Consider the following 20189-nt stretch of genomic DNA (forward strand, 5'->3'; position numbering starts at 1 on the left):
TCCAGTGATCCCAGGACTTCTCAAATTCAGTGTTAAGGGTTTTAGTATTGTTTTGTTTAAATAACCCCAATATGTACTTATTTCCTTATGATTTGCTTCTTTCTCCTGAAATTTTTCAATTACTTGATGTTCCACTTGACTGAGCCTCCGCTGATTGGTACCATCATAGCTATTGAGGTATCCTTGTGCAGATAGTAATTAGTACCTTTTTACCTTTAAGCTATTGTGATGGAGGACATTTACCCCCATGGCTGATGTACAGCCAGTTATCTATAAAAGCAATGAACAGTTTACCAGCTTGGATTTCCATTATTTCAGCATTGCAATCATTATCCAGGTATAAAAAAATTTTTTTGACACTTTTTTTGTTGATGTAAAACCTTATTCAAAAATCAAGAAGTCAAACAGTGAGATTCTCTCTCCCAAACCCTTGTCCCCAGCACCCAGTCCCCCTCTCCACAGGCAACCAGTGTTGATGTGTTTCTGTCTCAAGTATCATACACTCGTAACTGTTCCTTAAAGTAATTCTTTTTAATTAAAGTTTATTGGGGTGACAATTGTTAGTAAAGTTACATAGATTTCAGGTGTACAATTCTGTAATACAATATCTCACATTGTGTGTTCACCACCCATTGTGTGTCCATCACCATATATTAGACCCATTTTACCCTCTTCTAGAGACCCCTGCCCCCTCTGGTAATCCCTATTGTCTATGTGTATGAGTTTTTGTTCCTTCATTTGTTTGTCTTGTTCTTTTGTTTTCAGTTTTATATACCACATATCAATGAAATCATATGGTTCTCTACTTTTTCTGACTTATTTTGCTTAGCATTATAATCTCAAGATCCATCCATGTTGTCACAAATGGTCCTATATCATCTTTTCTTACAGCCCAATAGTATTCCATTGTGTATATATACCACAACTTCCTTATCCATTCATCTATCGAAGGACATTTTGGTTGTTTCCTTGTCCTGGACACTGTAAATAAAGCTGCAATGAACATTGGAGCACACATGTCTTTATGGATAAATGTTTTCAGATTTTTTGGGTAGATACCCAGGAGAGGGATTGCTGGGTCATATGGTAATTCTATGCTTCATTTTTTGAGGAACCTCCACACTGCCTTCCATAGCGGCTGTACCAGTCTGCAGTCCCACTTCAAAAAGCCTTTAAACTCATCAGTTTTGTTCTTAGCTCTTGTTTTTATTGGACACACAGTCAACCACAACAGGGCGATCAATCCGTCTTTCAGCACTGAGCTCGCATCCTGGTACCCCTTGATTGCAGGCAAACTGGAATGGATGGTCACCCACTCATCTTCTTCCTTCACCCATCCCTTCTACCCACACCGCTTTCCTTGACCCCTGTCATCTTCCCAAAGTACAGACTACTAACTACCCAGTGTACTTGCATGAGAAAATCAAGGTATTTAAAGGAATACAAAAATACATATAGCAGAAAGTTATCTATCTATATCACCTAAAGTGGACTGTAGCAAATATTACTTAAAGCATTTCAGCAAAGCACTACAATTAACAATCGGTATTTAGCAACTACTATGTGAAAGCATCGTGGGCTACACAGTAGGCAAGAGCATTCCATTAAAATCTTCCAGACCCAACATTCCAGGAAGCAGCAGGACTGCGTGGTCGCCCTCTCCCGTCTGCTGATAATGTAAGTGGATGCCATTCACAGCAACTTTGGCAGAGGTTACCGAGGTGCTAGAAGAGAAACACCAAAGGAAAATTATTGTTTAGGTCTGCCAATGTAATACGACCAAACTGCCCTTTTATACACGAGTCAGCTCCAGTACCCTTCTCAGGTTTCTTGGATTATTTTGATTTATGCATCAGTTTTCCAAACCTAAAAAGGACATGGGTTTGTATGTTCCTTACTAGCCTGCAGATGTGGATTGCCTTCATGTTTGAATATCCTACAGCACCAGCTCAGGGCTTACCCTGCAGAAGTACTGAGAGGCTTCCGCAAATCCATGGCCATTCAGGCCCATGGGCACATGGCTGGGGAGCGGGAAGCCAATGGCGCCAAAGCGCAGGCCGACACAGGAGCTCCATACAATGGAATGTGAGGGTGAGCATCAGCATCACAGACCCTGGGACGTCACCTGGACCTTAGTAGGTCTAGAGGAGCCACCTTACCTTGACCTGCACCTGCCTTAGCAGCATTCCCAAGGATGAGCCTGGTCTCAGGGGTCCACAGGGAAGGCCTTGATCTCCAGGCTGTCTAGGCATATGGCTTCTCACATTCTCTAGCCACCTACAGAGGGGCTCTACTTAGGAATGTCTGTCCACACGGATATGGTCAGACTGGTTTTTAGGAAGTTGAAATATTTGTGTTGATTGCTAAACACTGTGTTTCCCCGAAAATAAGACCTAGCCAGACCATCAGCTCTAATGCATGTTTTGGAGCAAAAATTAATATAAGACCCAGTCTTCTATTATATTATATAAGATCTGGTATTGTATTATATTATAATCTAAGACCTGGTCTTATATTAAAATAAGACTGGGTCTTCTATTATATCATCTAAGACCCAGTCTTATATTACATTAAAACCAGGTTTTATATTAATTTTTGTTCCAAAAGATGCATTAGAGCTGATTGTCTGGCTAGGTCTTATTTTGGGGGAAACATGGTATAGCCAGGTCAATAAGCTCTCTCATCTCATGAGCCTTCTCCCTGCTACCGACCCTCCTTGGCCCAAGACCTCCCATGATGCAGCATCTAACTGCACATGTTTGGCACAAAAAGGGACTCAGGCCAAGATTACTGTCAGGGTCTGTTCTGACAGACTGACACGTGTACTATTCCAGGTGTTCTGTTCTGATGAACCTACTCAGCTGCTGTCCCAGAAGCTCTGGGATAACTATGCCAGGATATACAGCAAAAGAGCATACACAAGGCCCTGCATCAAGCTCTAACGGCATCCCCACCAATTTCCCAGATGGCTGGGTGACAGGAGGGAGACATTATGGCATGCCAGGACAGATGCTGGAACAAATGTGTTGAACACAGGTACATCAAGTCTTAAACAACACACAATTTCTAGGAATATATGACAGAATTGGGCAGTAATAAGGCTTGACATAACTATAAGCTCATTATCTGCAGAAATATTATGGGAGGAGCAATAAAGCCACTGAGCAATGCTAATGTCATAATGACACTGCCAAGTTACTTATTACTGTTCTATTCCTCTGAGTAATTCATTTTTATTGTTAAGATGGCTCTAGGAACAAGATAACAGCGAATAATACTCTAATAATAACAGTTCATTTCAGCAAACATTTGTTTAGTGACATGTTTGGTTTGCTCAAAGTAAAAGAAAAGATGAAGACAGAGATTCACCTGCAAAGCCTCAGGGAGGGGTAGGTTAACTGAAGAAGGAAGAGCTTGAGGCGCAGGGTTGGAGCAAGTTACCAGTATGTCCTGTTCACCAGGAAGGACGCAGCTCCCCAGTAGACTAGTGTTTGCACAGCTCATGTCAGAGATGATGCGTACCCTTAGTACTCCTCGGGCCCTAAAGGTTTCTGAGGGGCTCCCCTTCTGGCAGCATCAAGGGCATGTTCATAGAAATCATTTTGTACAGTGAGAATATTATGTACAGTAAGAGGAACCTCACCGCCACCCTACCCACTTTCTCAAGGTCCAAGCCAGTGGGTTTTCATGACTGACTGGGTGTTGCCGTCCGCATCTCTCCAGGGGCCCAGGAGCCAGCCTAGGGCACTGGTTTACACAGGCTTCCTTTCCTTCAGCTTTCATGATAATTCTCCAGTCTCTTCCACAAAAAAATTTAATTTCCCTCTGCACTTTCCTGTATCTGTGTTTTGATTTCCCATTTCAAATTTCTTTTTTATTATCCCCAACCCATATTCTTTTGGTTGCCTGATAAGAACGTAGAAATAAAACCAGATGGTCTAGAAGTGGGCATAATGGCAACCTTCTAAGGCAGAAGGTTCTGAAGGTGGCTTTAGAGAGACAGAGAGATCACATCAGGGTTGGAGAAGAGTGAGAAAGTAACATTTGAGGTGAACTTCCAAGATTGTAGGAAGGGTGCTTCTAGAAGAAATAGTGTGATCAGAGGCCCAGGAGCAAGGGACAAGGCCTGGAAGGAGCGTGGGGGCAAAGAGGGAGCATATTTTTTTGAGCCTAAATAGTGAAGGGGTTTGCAGGTAGGCTAAAGGGAATGAAAATGTCCCTAGTGCTTTGTCATCAACATCCTGCATGTCATCACAGCAGAAGCACCTGCCATTATCACATCAGCCAATCCCTTAGGGTTTCTGGAGGCTGCCCAAACCTTTCATCAGTCTCCAGTTTGGGAAAACAGAAAAGAAGACTGTGTATGAACAAAAGTAAATCAAGTGTGGTTCGGGCAGCCAGATGGGTAGAGCGTGAGCTCTGAACAACAGTGTTGTCGGTTAGATTTCTACATGGGCCAGTGAGCTGCGCCCTCCACAACTAGACTGAAGACAACGAGCTGCTGCTGAGCTTCCAGACAGGCAGCCAGATGGCTCGGTTGGTTAGAGTGTGAGGTCTCAACAAAAAGGTTGCCGGGATGGTGAGCTGCACCCCCTGCAACTAGATTGAAAACGGCGACTGGACTTGGAGCTGATGGGCCCTGAAAAAGCACACTGTTCCCCAATATTCCCCAATTAAAAAAAAAAAAAAAAGCAAACTAAGTGCAAATCAATTTCAAACATAAGAAAAAAAGTTTTATTTTAAAAAGTTACTAAATGATTTATTTTCACATAAATATAATGGAAATGGGTATAGCATTTTTTTCTCCAGGTAATGAAGGGGCCCCTCAGACAGCAGGCAGGCCTCAGATAAACTGCTATATGCACGGGGAAAGAAAATCACCTGCAGAGACCAGGACTTGAACGGCCCTGACGTACTTATTACCTGGACTACGTTCAAGGTACCAAAATTTCCCAACTCTCATGTAGGAAGAAAGATAGAAAACTTCAGAACATTTAAAGAAGAAAATGAATCCCTTTCCCTTGGGCTGTCAATTTGTCTTTTCCACCTTCTCCCTCCTAATAATGCCTTCTCTAACCCAGGTGTTCTTAAGCAGGTGTGTTCATTAGAATTACCCTTCGAGAGTTAAAAATGTACCTGCCTAGGACAATCCTGGCAGGCCATCATTCAGTAACGGGTGGAGCCCTGGCATGTACTTTCCAAAATGCCAAGACCCTACTGTTTGTCTGGGTGTTCCATGTTGCTTGGAGGCTGGCAGGGAAGACAGATAATTAAACCTGCAACCAGCAGGTACGATGCAGCTTGTCAAGTACTATGACAGAGAAGCACGGGGTAAGGAGACCCTGGGGGTGTAGGCAGCAAACCCCAAGTTCACCATGTGTCATGCAGGGTGTCATGCGGGGTCTCTGGTCCCGCTCCCCACATAAGAACGTGGGACATGGTGAGGCCAAAAAGGAACACCCACGGAGCCATAGACAGGGGAGTCATACCACTACATTTTCGCTGGCGGCTGGGTTGGAGACACAGGAAGCAGGAGCCACATGATCTGCAACCTGCCGTCCACTTCTCTGCCAACCAACCAATCCTGCGCAGCCACGGCAGGTATATCAGGGGCTAATGGCTAACCGGTTACAGCTGATGGCCATCTACTACTCGAGCCAGCACCTTTCCACATAAGACTGGCTCAGGACTCTGTCCCCACAGCTGCCCACTGACCTCCTTTTCACGAGAGCATTTCCTGCCCCTCACTGTATCAGTGGGGTTCAAACTTAGATTTGAATCATCTGGCAAACTTTTTATTTAAGTGCCTAATAAATTTTAATTATTATTATAATTAATTTGTTTCTTCTTCTCTGGCAAACTTAAACTTCTGGATATCCAGGCTATACTAAATCAACATTTCTGGGATGGGATCCAGGTATCTGTATTTTTTAAAATCCTCGAGATTCCAATAGGTAACCCAGGTTAAGAATGACTGTACTGAATTAATTTCTTAGAGAAAAAATTCCGTATCCCTTTAGAAAACAGCCTATAGGAAGGCACGCTCAGTAGAAGAGCCTATGTCTCACCTCATATTTTTCCTTGACTCCATTTTTTTCTGGGAGACTAGACAGGCAATTTTGAGAAAGGGAAGGAGTTCATTGAGAGGGATAAACTGCTCCCCTCAAAGGAGAGTTTACTGTAGGGGAAGGCATGACTGTAACAGTTTGGGACAAATAGTTAAACTAAAACTAACATTTAGTTTAATTATTAAACTAAATAATGCACTCTGCTAAGAGTTTATCTCATCTCACTCAGTTTGCTATGTGATGCACATTATACTTAATCTCATTTTACCACTGAGGAACCTGAGAATTGGAGAGTTTAGGTAATCTGCCCCGTCACTCTACTACCGTGTTTCCCCGAAAATAAGACCTAACCAGATAATCAGCTCTAATGCGTCTTTTGGAGCAAAAATTAATATAAGACCTAGTCTTACTTTATTATCATACAAGACCGGGTCTTACATAATATAAGACTGGGTCTTTGTCATGCAGGGTGTCATGCCGGGTCTCAGCTCCCGCTCCCCACATAAGAACACAGGACATGGTGAGGCCAAAAAGGAACACCCACGGAGCCATAGATAGGGTGTTCATACCACTATATTCTCGCTGGAGGCTGGGTGAGACACATGACATAGGATCCACACGATCCACACGATCCACAATCTGCCATCCACTTTTCTGCCTGCCAACCAGCCAACCAACCAACGCAGTCACGGCAGTTACATCAGCAGCCAATTGGCCAACCGGCTACAGCCAACGGCCAATCACCACCAGAGCCAGCACCCCCACACGCAAGGCTAATAGCCTGGAAACTGCTCTCTGGGACTCTGTCCCCACAGTCTTATATTAATTTTTTTTCCAAAAGACACATTAGAGCTGATTGTCCGGCTAGGTCTTATTTTCGGGCAAACACAGTAGGAAGTGCAAAATCAAGATGAGCATCTGACTTTGCAGCAGAACTTTTGGCACTTTCACACATTACTTGAAAATAAAAATGGGGGCTATTAATAAGATACATCTTCACTTTGAAAGTCCTACACAGTCGCTTTACCTTATGTTTAACTATTTCTTTTGTATATGTTTTCCAAAGTAACCACTAGCTACAATAAATCTATCCCCAACTTACGTGAATTTTGATGACATATTTTTACAACTTTTCTACATTGTATTATTATTTATTCATATTTGTGTCACTACTAATTTTACCTACTAATTACTTAATTCTTATTATGTCCCAGGCCTATTACATTCATTGTCTCAAATTCTCAGAACAATTCTGCAAGGCATGCGGCGTGGAGAACAATTCTGCAAGGCACGTTCATACTCATGCAGCTAGGAAGTAGCAATGTGGTCATCTGAATGCCAGAGGCCACGCTTAGTCTGTAACCTCATAGCTGAAGAGAGTCCCCTACAGGGCTCCTGCACTGGGGCCACACTCACCCTGACTGCCAGACAGAAGTGGAGATGGGCGCCAGGGGGAGGAGAGTCTGGATTCACTGGCAGAGCATCCCAAGATTGAACTTGGAAAATATTTTTCTTTTAGGCAGGTTGTTAGGCTCTGTAAATTAATATAGAAACTGTACGTAACATACAATTCCAGGTAGAAAAGGCTTTTTTGACCTCGCCCTGGAACAAACCATTTTACAGACAATGAAATAAGAAGAGTTAGTGTTCCAAACAAGATTCACAAACAAATTTTTGGAATACAACTTCAGGGTAGGTTGGGCACTGGCTGTTCTGAAGCAAAGGTTTTACAGGAGTGCCTGTACCTACTTCATTGGACTGCAGCCTTCTTTAAGGATTAACCAATACTACTGTTTGTTTTCCGAGTACATGTCCTACCTATTTGCAACTGCGTTTATAAAATGGCAGTTCAAAATCTAGACAAACCTGTTTTCCAAAGATATTTTAGGAAGAAGGATTTGCACTGCTAATGATGGGGACTTCCTGCAATCATTAAATAATCTATTGTAATTTTGATATTGGTACAATCACAGTAACTATTTCAAACCCTTTCTACGAATAGGAAACTGGAAAAATTGCAATTTTTCAGTGTTGATTTACATTGCTACAGACATTGACATATTTTTCCATCTGTATCAAAATAGTCCTGAAAATCTGAAAAGATCTAATAAAAAAAGAACCTAAATCAAATATAAAACTTAAGAACTAGCCAATCACAATATAAAAATGTCAGACTTTTCCTCCTTTCTCCTTCTAAATTAAGTTTTCAAATGGGAAGTTTCCACATTAGATAAAGTGAAGCTATAAATGCCAGGTACCAATCTAGCATTTGACTTTTCTTCCCAGTCATGAATGGAATTTACCAATCAACGGTTAATTGCATACATGCTTTGAGTATGTCTGTGTGTATGTAGGTGTGCAGGGAATAAGGCAGAACAAGCTTCATGATGCTCTATCCACATTTTCTGCCTACTATCTCTTGGAACCAAGGGCCCCATTTTTAAGACAGTGGGTCTAAGATTAGTGTTTGTTGTTGTTGGTTTATCTCAAAGTGTGTGTGCGCCAGGGGATGTCAGAAGAGGAAAAGGCAGATTTTTGGGCATCTCCACAGACCTACTACATCAGAACCTCTGGGAATCAGGCCCAGGAATTTGAATTTTGCCAGTTCCCAAGATGATCTTCTACACATTAAAGTTCGAGATCAGCAAAGAGAAGACTCCGGGGCTTGGGAACCGTGGCTATAAGAGCTAATACGTCACAGACATTCTCAGGCTGGTTTTTTATAGGACACACAAGAGATTATTGCCCTGAAGGTATGAGGAGACGGGGCAGGGCAACGGACTAACAGTAAGGGGTTTGAGGTTTTAGTCTGTCATGAGTGTGTCTGTGACAAAGCAAATTACATTTCCTCCCTGGGTTTCTTTCGTCTGCATGATGAAGGGATTGGATTCCACGGCCCAAATCCTTCAAGGCTCCAGCGTCACAGAACCGAAGTCCATGATGGCTGAATTGCTAAGCATCAGAGCAGCAGAGGCAGAGGTCAGCGCCACCGCCGCCCGCGCAACCACCTCGCGGGGTTCGAGGTCTCGACTTAAACGGCCAGAGGTGGGCGAGGCTGCGCCCACGGCTCCTCTCCAGGCCGCCCCGCCAGCGCCCGCCTCTCCCGGGATTTCCTCTCCCCTCCCAAGTGAGCGCGCGTATGTGGACGCGGGGGCTCCCGGAGGGGAGCGGGGAGCCATTACCCGAAAGTGGCCGCGGGTCGGGCGAAGGGACCGTAGATCTCCGACTTCAGCGCGGAAAGGAGAAACCGAAGCCGCAGCGCGCCGCGGTTGCCCAGCGCCCCCATCGTAGACCCAGGCGGCGCCAGCGCGCAGCACGCAGGCAGTGAGCCCTCCAGGTCGCGCTGGGCCCTCGCGGCCCTCGCCGCGTGGGAGCGCGCATGCGCCGGTTGTCCCGCGGAAGCTCGCGGTTCTGGCAGCCGTTCGCTCGCCGCCCTCCGCCGGAGTACTTGGCCCAGTGGCCCGCCGGGTTCTTGCTGATCCCTGACGAAGGCTCGACTCGTGATCCCACGGACCCCGGGCACAGCTCATCTTCTCTTGGGGTTCCAGGTCTAGCTCCGGAGGAGCACCTCCCCGTTGGCTCTGCCTCGCCTCCACCCATGCGGGGTAACCTGGTGGTTCAGGGAGGCGAGGACACCTCCCCGCCCCCAACACACACACACACACACACACACACACACACACACACACACACACCTTATCGCCCTGGAGTGGGGGGCAGGCGGGGCTCAAGTGGGGTAGGTGGAAAAGGGGGCTTTCTTGTCTGGCTCTAAGGTGGGACGTGCATTTGTTTCAACAGATGGGATTTAATTTTTTTTTCTTCCTACTACCTGACACCCATTGGAATGGCTATTATAAAAAAATTTTTTTTAATGTGTTGGTTAGGATGTGGAGAAATTGCAGTTAATAGGAATATAAAGTGGTGTAGTGGCTGTGGAAGATAGTATAGCAGTTACTAAAAAAATTAAACAGAAGTACCTTATGATTCAGCAATACCACTTCTGGGTATATACCCAAAAGAATTGAAAACGGTTTCAAACTAATATTTATACACACTCATGTTCATAGAAGCATTAATTCCTAATAGCCAAAACGTGGAAGCAACCCAACAGTCTACCAATGGATTCAAGTATAAATAAAATGTGTCTGCATGTAATGGAATATCACTGTGTGTTAAAAAAGGAAATTGACATGCTACAATACGGGTGAACGTTGAGGATATTCTCAGTGGAATAAGCCTGTCACAAAAGGACAAATACTGGATGATTCCGCTTATACGAATATGAGGTACCTAGAGTAGTGAAATTCATAGAGATAGAAAGTAGAATGGTGGTTGTCAGGGACTGTGGTTAGTGTTTAATGGGTACAGTTTCAGTTTTGCAAAATGAGAAAGTCTGAAGAAGGATGATGTGATGGTAGCACCGCAGTGGGAATGTACTTACTGCTACTGACCTGTACACTTAAAAATGATTATGATGACAAATTATTATGTGTATTTTACAATTAAATTTTTTCTTCTTCAACCATATAATTCAAGCTTTAAAAAGGTTGTAAACATCTGCAATTGATTCAGTGCACACACAAAAAACTACCCCTTTAATTCTGACTACCATTCTGCTTTACCTTAACTGGAAATAATGAGCAGATTCATGGCTACTGTTTAGCCTTGACTTGAATTATTTGAGATGATAACAGTTTCCTTGCATATTTCATTATTTCTCCTTCAAGAGACTCTTCCATTGTAATAGTCCTGTATGCACAGTGCTTTTAAGTGTTACAGCCATAGGAAGTTCTGTTAACCTGCAGTGTCCTCAATGGCCCATTGGAGTTTCTTGAGTAGTAAAGGCAGGTTTGGCTTAAATATGGAATATGCAAAAATTATTTTTATTCTACTTTCAACATAAATCTATCACATCAAATTTCCTGCATAGAAGGAAAGAGAAATATATATTTCAGCTGACTACTATCATTTGACTTTCACAAATCTTAGGTGGAGTCAAGATTTCCTTATTTTTCTCTGAAATATTGAGTGGGATTTCTTGTCAGAGATGATGAGGGTTAAAAATAATTGTCTGTACAATTTTAACATTAGTTATCCTACTGGTAAGCAAAATGGTAGCACGGTGAGGTTTTAGGTTACCTATGTCAATCACAATTTATTTTTAAGTACACACTTAAGAACTAGTTCTTTATGTGTAACACAAATGTGCAGTTTAAAAAATAACTACTGGAGTGGATTCCTCATACACTGTCTGTAGAAAAGAAATTACTGTTCTTGTTTCAGAAGATAATCTGGCAGGTTCTTTCAAATTTAAAGTATATATCCTGTGCCCCTCCCCCGCCATTCCTACTCCTGGGAATTGATGCCATAGAAATAAAAGTACCAGTGAGTGGTGTGTAAGGATATTTACAAGTAAAAATAACTACTACTTTTATGCCAGCACCTTATGATGCATTATCTTACTTAAATCCTCACACCAATCTTAGGTACTACTGCCCTCTCTACAGATGAGGAAGTGGAGGCTGAGGCGGTTAGGAAGCAGGCCCCAGATGTACAGGTGAAGGGCGGTAGAGGAGAATTGAAGCCTGCTTCATTGCAAAGCCCTGTACGTGGATTACTACACGTTACAGAATTCACCGTTGGAGCACTAGCCCTGCAGTGCTTTCTTTGTGATCAGAGGCCTCTGAAATCTTGATCATATGAACACCTATTTTATTTACATTATTATAATTAGGAAAACTGTTCTCTATAAATAACACACATTAAAATGTTCAGTAAAATACTATTTAAAACATTTTGTGAGAAAGAACTCCTTTTCTTGTTCCTGAAGTCCTAACTTCATATTATGAAGCAAATTATTACGACCCAAAGATGATGACCATAGCAACAAGGGAGAAACCTGCCAAGCAAGACAGAGCAGGAAGTGGGTCTTACCAGTAGTAAGCTGAGGGTCTGAGTATCTTTTTTGGAACCAAGTATGGACACTTTTCTTTCTCATTTTGTAGTCTGTGTCATCTCACTTAATTAGTTTCTGCCCAAGATTAGTTTCTGTGGTGCTTGGGCCTTGTACTGAAACTCCTCAGATATAAATTTAGCTCTTTTCAGCCATGTTTTTAGAGTGGAGTCTAAAGGCAAGGCCTCTGAGCCATGTTTAAAGGACAGCAGTGCTACAGGTTCAGGACAGTGAGCTTTTGCCCTGAGAGACAAAATTGCTCCCCAAACTTCTCTTTTTACCATCAGCTTCCTCTCTCCTGCCAGTAATAGCAGGTGGGTGGGAGGGGAGTATGTACAGGAACTGCCAACCTAAGTGGTCAAGTCGCAGTAGAGAATCCCAAACTGTCTCATTTATACAAACACCCATCATTTCAATGGCTTATATTTAAAGTACAAAATTTTACTTTCAAAAAGTCGATTAAAATACTTTCCATTTTTGCCTCTTAAAATTGATCATTCAATATCTTCAGAATTTAGATATTTTAGAACACTGTTAGGACAGAGGTACAGGGATACATTTAAGAAAGAAATCATCCAACCCCTGGCTAGCAAAGCCTGGGACCTTTCCCCCTCCAGTTTTCCTTTTTGTATATTCATATGTGGTGCAATGCTATGTGGCAGCTAAGTATTGAGCCTGAATATGCGTGGGTAAGAGAACTGAGATTCTTACTTTATAGTAGTGCCCTTCTCAACTGGGGCAATCTTCCCCTTCCAGGAAACATCTAGCAATATCTAGAGACATTTTTGTTTGTCCCACTGGGAATGGGAGGAGGGGGAGAAGAGCGCTACTGGCATCTAGCGGGTAGAGGCCAGGATTGCTTCCAAACATCCTACAATGCACAGGACAGTCCCCACAACAAAGAATTATCCAGCCCAAGATGTTAATAGTGCTGAGGCTGAGAAATTCTGCCTTACAGTCCCACTACAGGGCTGTATGTGTGTATCTGCTGGGGCCGGAGGACATTTAGAATCAGAACCAACAATACTGTTATCAACACCCCAGACACTAGAATCTTTTCTGACCGCCAGATTGACCACACTGCACCCTTCTTTCCTTCCCTCTGGGGAGGGCTAAGCACCATGACATGCCCTCTCTGTTAAGTGCCGGCAGTGATGCTGGGTGACTCGGTTAGCTTTAGTCTTCCAGTTTCTTCAGTCATTCCTGAGTTTCACATGGGCTTTGAAAGGTTGAGTGCACAATTACCAGATTCCGAAGCTGTCCTTTTTTTATATCACAGCTCGCAGAAAACAAATGAAAATATTTCTGCAGCACCCTGGGAAGTTGTTCAGCAGTGATCAGTCCTGAGGCTCCCATCATAGGGGTGGGGGTCGTACTCCCTGCATACCTGCTCTCTGTTCAAGGCACACAGGTCGGGAAAGTGCATAAAGTATCAGAATGCTAGGGAAGAACCTATAATTTCATCAAGAATTTTTGTAGTTGTCACAGTTAGTAGCAATTTCTTGCAACAACTGCTTGGAAAATTCTGATATTTTTGTTATCTATTTTTGTTTTCCCTTTCTTAATATTCCTTAAAATCCCTTCAGTTAATTTATGGAGTAGAGAGTGCATGCAATTCTTGAAGCCCATAGTGATTGACACAGCATTTTGATGCTGAAGTTAACGGACCCTATAATGAACTGTGCTTGTGATACAAAAAAACATATTTAAACAGAACTTGGAATTTTTATGTACTTCGGTTATAACAGGAGCTTATGTGGAGAAGAGAGCACCAGATAAGAAAGTTGATTTAGTTTATATTCTCTGAGTTGTTGTTTTTTTTCCACCACTCAAATAAAATTCCAGGAAACTGAATGAACAGCGTAATTGAAGGTTATGGGATGAACAAAAAGAAAATGATCTTCCTTAAATATCTCTTCTTTCCCTTTCAAAACCCAATTAGGCTTCTTTTTTGATTGGGGCTGGCCATTAATAAATCTTCCTGTTTAGTCGGTTGTCTGCCGTAGATTTCTTTCCCATTCCCCATATCAGTGAGGAAAGAATTCTGGATAATCTGAGGCAGCATACTTCCAGTGGATGACTCACCAAGTGAGGACTTCACTTTATGCTGCCAAAGCCCCTTCCAGACTTAGTTTTGGCTCACATGTATCAAAGAGTTCAGAAGGTCTATTCTTGAACATTGGTAGAGAGAATAGGCCAGCTTTCCCACTGTGGCCCCCTTACTGCCTTCCCTCATCAGCCACTTTTGGAGCATCTGGTAAACCTTTTCTTTTAATCCATCTCGCTCATAGTCATGGTCAATTTCATCAATCTGAGATTCAGTGAAGCCCAGTTTACGGGCGCATCTTTTCCAGCTCTTTCCCAGATTGTCCCTGACTGGGTCCAGGTGTTTATCAGTCAGACTAGTGGTGTTATCTGCCAGAAAGAGAAGAAAAGGAGACATCATGCTGTAACCCATTTGAATATTCTAGCTTCAAAAACCTGTATACAGTGAATAACCTTGAGTACAGTGAAAAAGATAACTTCTTATATAGTTGTTGATTCATTGGATGACACTTTACATGCCTACTAGCCCACTGGAGTCTTTGTGAAATTGGGAACCTCTTCCTCCTAGCAGATACATCTCTGAGCCACAGCTGATGGCTTCGGGAACAAAACCCCTGCCTGACTACTAGGCTATTTTATACAACCTTAGCCAGCAGCCCTGTTCACATTAGATCTTTCTGATGTAAAGAGGGAAAACACCATTTTTGTTCCTTTTGTGCATTTTCCACTTATATCTGTCCAGAGTTAAGGTCACTCAACTCCTGGTCCCCATTCACCCAACAGTTCACTTTCCTCTTATAAGGAAACTTATAAGACCATCAGGTATGAACCTATCAATTACAATGCCTTCCCTCATCTTTTAAGGGACGAGGCATCTATATATGCTTCAAGGTCTATTTTCAGACTCATCCCTTCCCTGCCCCAACTGCTGTCCTCTCTTCTCCAAAACCTCTTTTTTCCTACTGCTTTCTTCCACTTCGGCCTTTGTAAAAATAGTAAAAGGAAACAAAAGTATAAACTAACCACCAGAAACAAACCATATTCTTTGATCCTCACCCTACCTCAATAAGCTGAATATAAGGAAAAAGATCCCTCATTTTTGCCCCCTCAACTCGCCTTCTTTCCTCAGCTCCCTACAATGCAGCTTTTATCATCACCATTAGACGTTAGCAATCCAAAAACCTCCCAAGATTATTTGCCAAATTTCATACCTCTCTGGGAGAATTATCTATGAATTAGATATTGTAATTATCCCCATATTAAACATAAATTACAAGGGAATTATATGGAAGTTACAGACATATTTTACAGAGGAACCATGAGACTTTCAGGGAGAATAATCAGAGGGATTTTAGGATTCCACTACATCCCTCTCAACAAATAAGAAAAGTTCAAGGTTGCTAGACAATGGGTCCTTAAAGGGCATATTACCAAAAATATCTAGATACTTAGAAGCTGGCTCTTCTTTCAAGTTCATGTATGTGCTGTCCAGTAATGGCAAACTCATTCCACCAACATCCATAAAATTATTGTCTCCAATCTGAACGCCGGTACTGTTGTATATGGAACATTTTACAGACTCATCTGAGTAGAGAGAAATACACAAGTAAGTACATCTAAAATGAAAGCAAGATAAAAAATACAACATGGTAATGGGCAAGGGCTTTAATCCAAATGTTTAAGTTAAATTATTTATCCTACGCCACCCTGTAAAATTTTATTTTTTAAAATATGGCTGAACAACCTCACATTCATTAGGATGACTACTATCAAAAAAACAGAAAATAATAAATGTTGACAAGGATGTAGAGAAATTGGAACCCTTGTGCGCTATTGGTTGGAATACAAAGTGGTATAGCCACTGTGGAAAACAGTATGGTGCTCCTCCAAAAATTAAAAATAGAATTACCATATGATCCAGTAATTCCACATCTGAGTATATACCCCAAAGTAGTGAAAGCAGGGTCTCAGACAGGTATTTATATAGCCATGCTCATAGCAGCATTATTCACAATAGCCAAAAAGTAGAAGCCACTCAAATGTCCATCAACAGATGAATGGATAAACAAAATATGACATATACATATAATGGAATATTATTCAGCCTTAAGAAGGAAGGAAATTCTGACACATGCTGCAACATGGATGAACCTTTAGGACATTGTGCTAAGAGAAGTAAGCCAGACACAAAAGGACAAAAATACTATGTGATTCCACTTATATGAAGTACCTATAGTAATTAAATTCATGGTCACAGAAAGTAGAACATCAATTGCCAGGGGCTGGGAAGAGAAAGGAGAATGGGGAGTTATTGTCTAATGAGTACAGTTTCATTTTGGGAAGATAAAAAGAGTTCTAGAGATGGATGATGGTGGACAATGTGGTTTTCATCACAAATGGTAGTCTTTGGCCTATATAATAAAAATATTCAGGTCATTTCTTACCATCAGAAAACTGCAAGCAAGTAAAAGAATACAAGTAAATACTTTCACTTGCCTCAGAGATTGGGTATAATGGGATGTTGTGATCCAACTAGAGTGGAAGATGCCTACCAGTTACAAGAACCTGTAAACCAACATTTTCGGCAACAGCAAATACCCAAACTGAAATATGCCCAGGCCAAGTGGTCTGATGGACTATTCCATGGTGGCAAGTTGCATCTGGCCGCTGAAGACTCTGAACAACTTACCCTTTGTTACCTATAGACAACAAAAGAGCTAATGGCTGTTTTATTTTCAGAAAAAATAAAAAAAGATAAGATTGTGACTGAAAGGCCTGTTTACCTCTTGATGGAAAGGAGACGAATGGAATGGTGGGTGTGTTTCCTAGTACGGTGGTCTCAGGCACTGGAGCTTTATGCAGGCTTGGCATTTGGCTTGGATTTGGCCCACACCAAACTCTGGAACCTACTGTTTGTACATCTAATGGTCTTGTTCCAAAACCATGTGTACCAAATGATGCATTGTTCCAGTACAGTACATGGGGTTGGCTGGTCAGCCCCGTTGGTTGGTGTACTGCATTACTTTGACTGGTTGTACTGGTAGGAGCATGGCCTTTTATTCCTGGCTTCTGAACATTCTCATAAGGTCTCGGCTGTGCAAAAGGGTCATGGGAGACCCTTCGTCTCCTTTCCTCATCTCTATTGTAAGCCACATTCTGTCTGGGTTGCTCTTTTGTCTGCCTGTCCATGCGGCTGCCAAAAAGATGGTAGTTGGCTTCTTCCTGGAGTTTATTCTGCAGGCTGAGCTCATTTTCCTCCTGCTGGTGCTCTGGGAAAGAAGCAAACCAGGACTCCTCCACAGGACCCATCCTGAGTCCCTGTGAACTGTGTAGAGAACTGGGCTGTTCGGTGGCTGAGAAGAAATGATTGACATTGGAGAAAGCTTCATAAAATATTAAAAAGTAAAATGAAACCTGAGCCCCATAATGAATCTGTATCTCAGAGTAACATACTGAAAACTTTGAAAACAAGTAAAAAGTATTTACTAGATGGCCCTTTTCTTTAATATGTAGTAAGTAGGAGCCCCTGACTGGCAGTGAGAGAGCACTAGGGAAATTATAATAAGCAACGGAAAAGTGGTGTCGTAGGAATGACCATGGAAGAAAGGGACTTATGTTGCAGCAGAGAAGGTGGCTGTCTCCTTGGTGTGATGCAGGGTTGGAAAATAAGAGCAGTAGGTTTGTGCTAATCACATTTCATGGGTTTTCTTTCATTCTTTAGAAGCCCTATAAGAATAGGAGTAATTATGATTTGATGGATGAGGTTTAAGAGGTTAAGTGATTTGCCCCAGAACAGATAGCTAATAAGTGGCTTCCACATCCTACGTTCTGCCTTCCCTTTTGTTCTAAGGAGAAAAAGTATCCCTGCTTGAATCTGAGACCAACCTCTCTACTTGTATTCTGGATCTAGTCATTCCTGACCTTGTCAAGGACTCTGCTCCCTTGTATGCCCTCTTCTTTTTCCTGAACCATCACTTTCTCCCTATTAGATATATGAGCACTCTTATATTCAGGATACTGTATGATTTTGGTGAACTCAATGTTACTTAATACTTCAAATATATGAATCTTGACTCCAAAATATATCATAAATTCCTTTAAGGTAGGTGTTAAATTTTATAGTTTCTTGTTTCTCATATGGTTGTGAATAGTATTTTAGAATAGAGTGAATGAATAAGCAAACAAATAAGTGAACAAATATATTTTTCGATCACAGTAGAAGCTACCTGAATTTGACCTGCTTGGAGGTATTGCTACACAATCCATTTGGAGAGACTGCATTCTCTTCACCATTTCCTTTTGGTCAGGATTCTCTTTCTATAATAAAGAGCATAGATACACACTTTAGTAAACAGCAGAAACAGCTCCAGAAAATTATTACAAGAAGAATGAATCTTTTCAGAAGGTAGACATTTCATATAGCTCTTACAAGCCCTAACTATTTTGTTAAAGTAAAACATTTTTCCCAAATAGCCAAACAATCTTTAAAAAGAAGAACAAGTTGGAGGGCCCACACTTCTGATTTCAAAACTCACTACAAAGCTACAGTAATCAAAACAGTATGGTGTGGCCTAAGGATACACATATAGACCAATGAAACATAACAGAGAACCTAGAAATGAACCTTTGCATAAATGGTCAATTGTTTTTCGACAAGAGTGCCAAGACCATTCAATGGTGGTACACTGAATTTCCACATGTAAAAGAATGAAGTTAGAGCCATACCTTTCAACATATACAAAAATTAACTCAAAGCAGATCAAAGACTTAAACTTAAGAGGTAAAACTATATAACTATTAGAAGAAAACATTGGGGGAAGCTTCAAGACATTGGATTTGGACATTGGCACCAAAAGCATAGGCAACAAAATAAAAGTAAACTGGCCTACATCAAAATTAAAACCTTCGGTGCATCAAAGGACACTATCAAGAGAGTGAAAAGACAACCCATTGACAAAAGGGAAAAAAATATTAACAAATCATATATATCTAATAAGGGATGAATACCCTGATTATATAAAGAATTTTTACAATTCAACAACAAAAACAACCCAATTCAAAAATGGGCAAAGGACTTAAACAGACACTTCTCCAAAGAAGATATACAAATGGCCAATAAATACATGAAAAGATGCTTAACTTCATTAGCCATTAGGAAATGCAAATCAAACCCACCATAAGATATATATACCACTTCACACTCATTAGAATGGCTATTATTAGAAAAAAAAAAAAAAAACAGAAAATGAAGTGTTGGTGAGAACAGAAAAACTGGAACCCTTGAGCATTGATGGTGGGAATATAAAATGGTGTAGCCATTATGGAAAACAGTTTGATGGTTCCTCAAAAAGTTAAACATAGAATTATCATACAATCCAACAATCCCACTGCTGGGTATATACCTAAAAGAACTGAAAACAGGGACTCAAAAAGGTAACTTCTATACCAATGTTCATTGGTATACAGAATTATTAGTTATAGATAAAAGGTGGAAGCAAGCCAAGTATCCACCAACAGCTGAATGAATAATCAAAGTGTGATATATACATACAATGGAATATTATTTATCCTTAAAGAGGGATAAAGTTCTGATACATGCTACAAAATGGATGAACCTTGAAAACATGCTAAATGAAATATGCTAAATGCAAAATGACAAATGATGTACGATCCCACGTCTATGATGTACCTAGAATAGGCAAATTCATAGAGACAGAAAGTAGAATAGAGGTTGCCATGGGCTGGGGAGAGAAAGGAAAGGATAGTTGTTGTTTAATGGGTACAAAGTTTCTGTTTTGGATTAAAAAAGATGGAAATAGATACTGGCAATGGTTGCACAAAAATGTAAATGTACTTAATGCCACTGAATTTTACACTTAAAAATGGTTGAGATGGTAAATTTTATATTATGTATCTTTTACCACAATAATAATAATAAAAAGTTTTTCACCTATAAAAGTAATACTACTCATTATAAAAAATATAGAAAATGTAGGGAATTTATTTTAAAAGAAACATACACATAGTGCCTTTATTCAAAGGAAAAAAATTAACATTTTGGTATTTTCTTTAAGTTTTTTTTCCTAGTCATATTTGCATTTTGCTCCCAACAGATTGCCTGC

At 41.2% G+C, this 20189-nt stretch overlaps 2 protein-coding genes across 9 annotated transcripts in view; both read right to left on the reverse strand.

Moving 5' to 3' along the window:
- The window catches only part of BPHL (biphenyl hydrolase like), a 38005-nt gene extending 28392 nt beyond the window's left edge, over nucleotides 1-9613 (reverse strand). The window contains exons 1-4 of one of the 3 annotated variants that reach the window (XM_019752369.2): nucleotides 9251-9613; nucleotides 7485-7602; nucleotides 6069-6105; nucleotides 1621-1724 (exon numbers count right to left, since the gene is read on the reverse strand). In XM_019752369.2, the coding sequence (XP_019607928.2) occupies nucleotides 1621-1724; nucleotides 6069-6105; nucleotides 7485-7602; nucleotides 9251-9598 (607 nt within the window). In that variant the 5' untranslated portion in view covers nucleotides 9599-9613. Of the gene's footprint in view, nucleotides 1-1620; nucleotides 1725-5140; nucleotides 5227-6068; nucleotides 6106-7484; nucleotides 7603-9250 lie in introns of those variants that run through there. The other 2 variants (XM_019752370.2, XM_074335291.1) reach the window with 2 other exon arrangements.
- A 1317-nt stretch (nucleotides 9614-10930) lies between these two features.
- The window catches only part of RIPK1 (receptor interacting serine/threonine kinase 1), a 44343-nt gene continuing 35084 nt past the window's right edge, over nucleotides 10931-20189 (reverse strand). For 5 of the 6 annotated variants that reach the window (XM_019752385.2, XM_074335288.1, XM_019752384.2 and 2 more), the window contains 4 exons: nucleotides 18294-18384; nucleotides 16851-17420; nucleotides 15499-15651; nucleotides 10931-14436 (listed from right to left, as the gene is read on the reverse strand). In XM_019752385.2, coding sequence (XP_019607944.2) covers nucleotides 14150-14436; nucleotides 15499-15651; nucleotides 16851-17420; nucleotides 18294-18384 — 1101 coding nt within the window. In that variant the 3' untranslated portion in view covers nucleotides 10931-14149. The remainder of the gene's footprint in view (nucleotides 14437-15498; nucleotides 15652-16850; nucleotides 17421-18293; nucleotides 18385-20189) is intronic. The other variant, XM_019752386.2, reaches the window with a different exon arrangement.

Source organism: Rhinolophus sinicus, linkage group LG06 (genome assembly GCF_036562045.2).
Source record: "Rhinolophus sinicus isolate RSC01 linkage group LG06, ASM3656204v1, whole genome shotgun sequence".
Taxonomy (NCBI): Eukaryota; Metazoa; Chordata; class Mammalia; order Chiroptera; family Rhinolophidae; genus Rhinolophus; species Rhinolophus sinicus.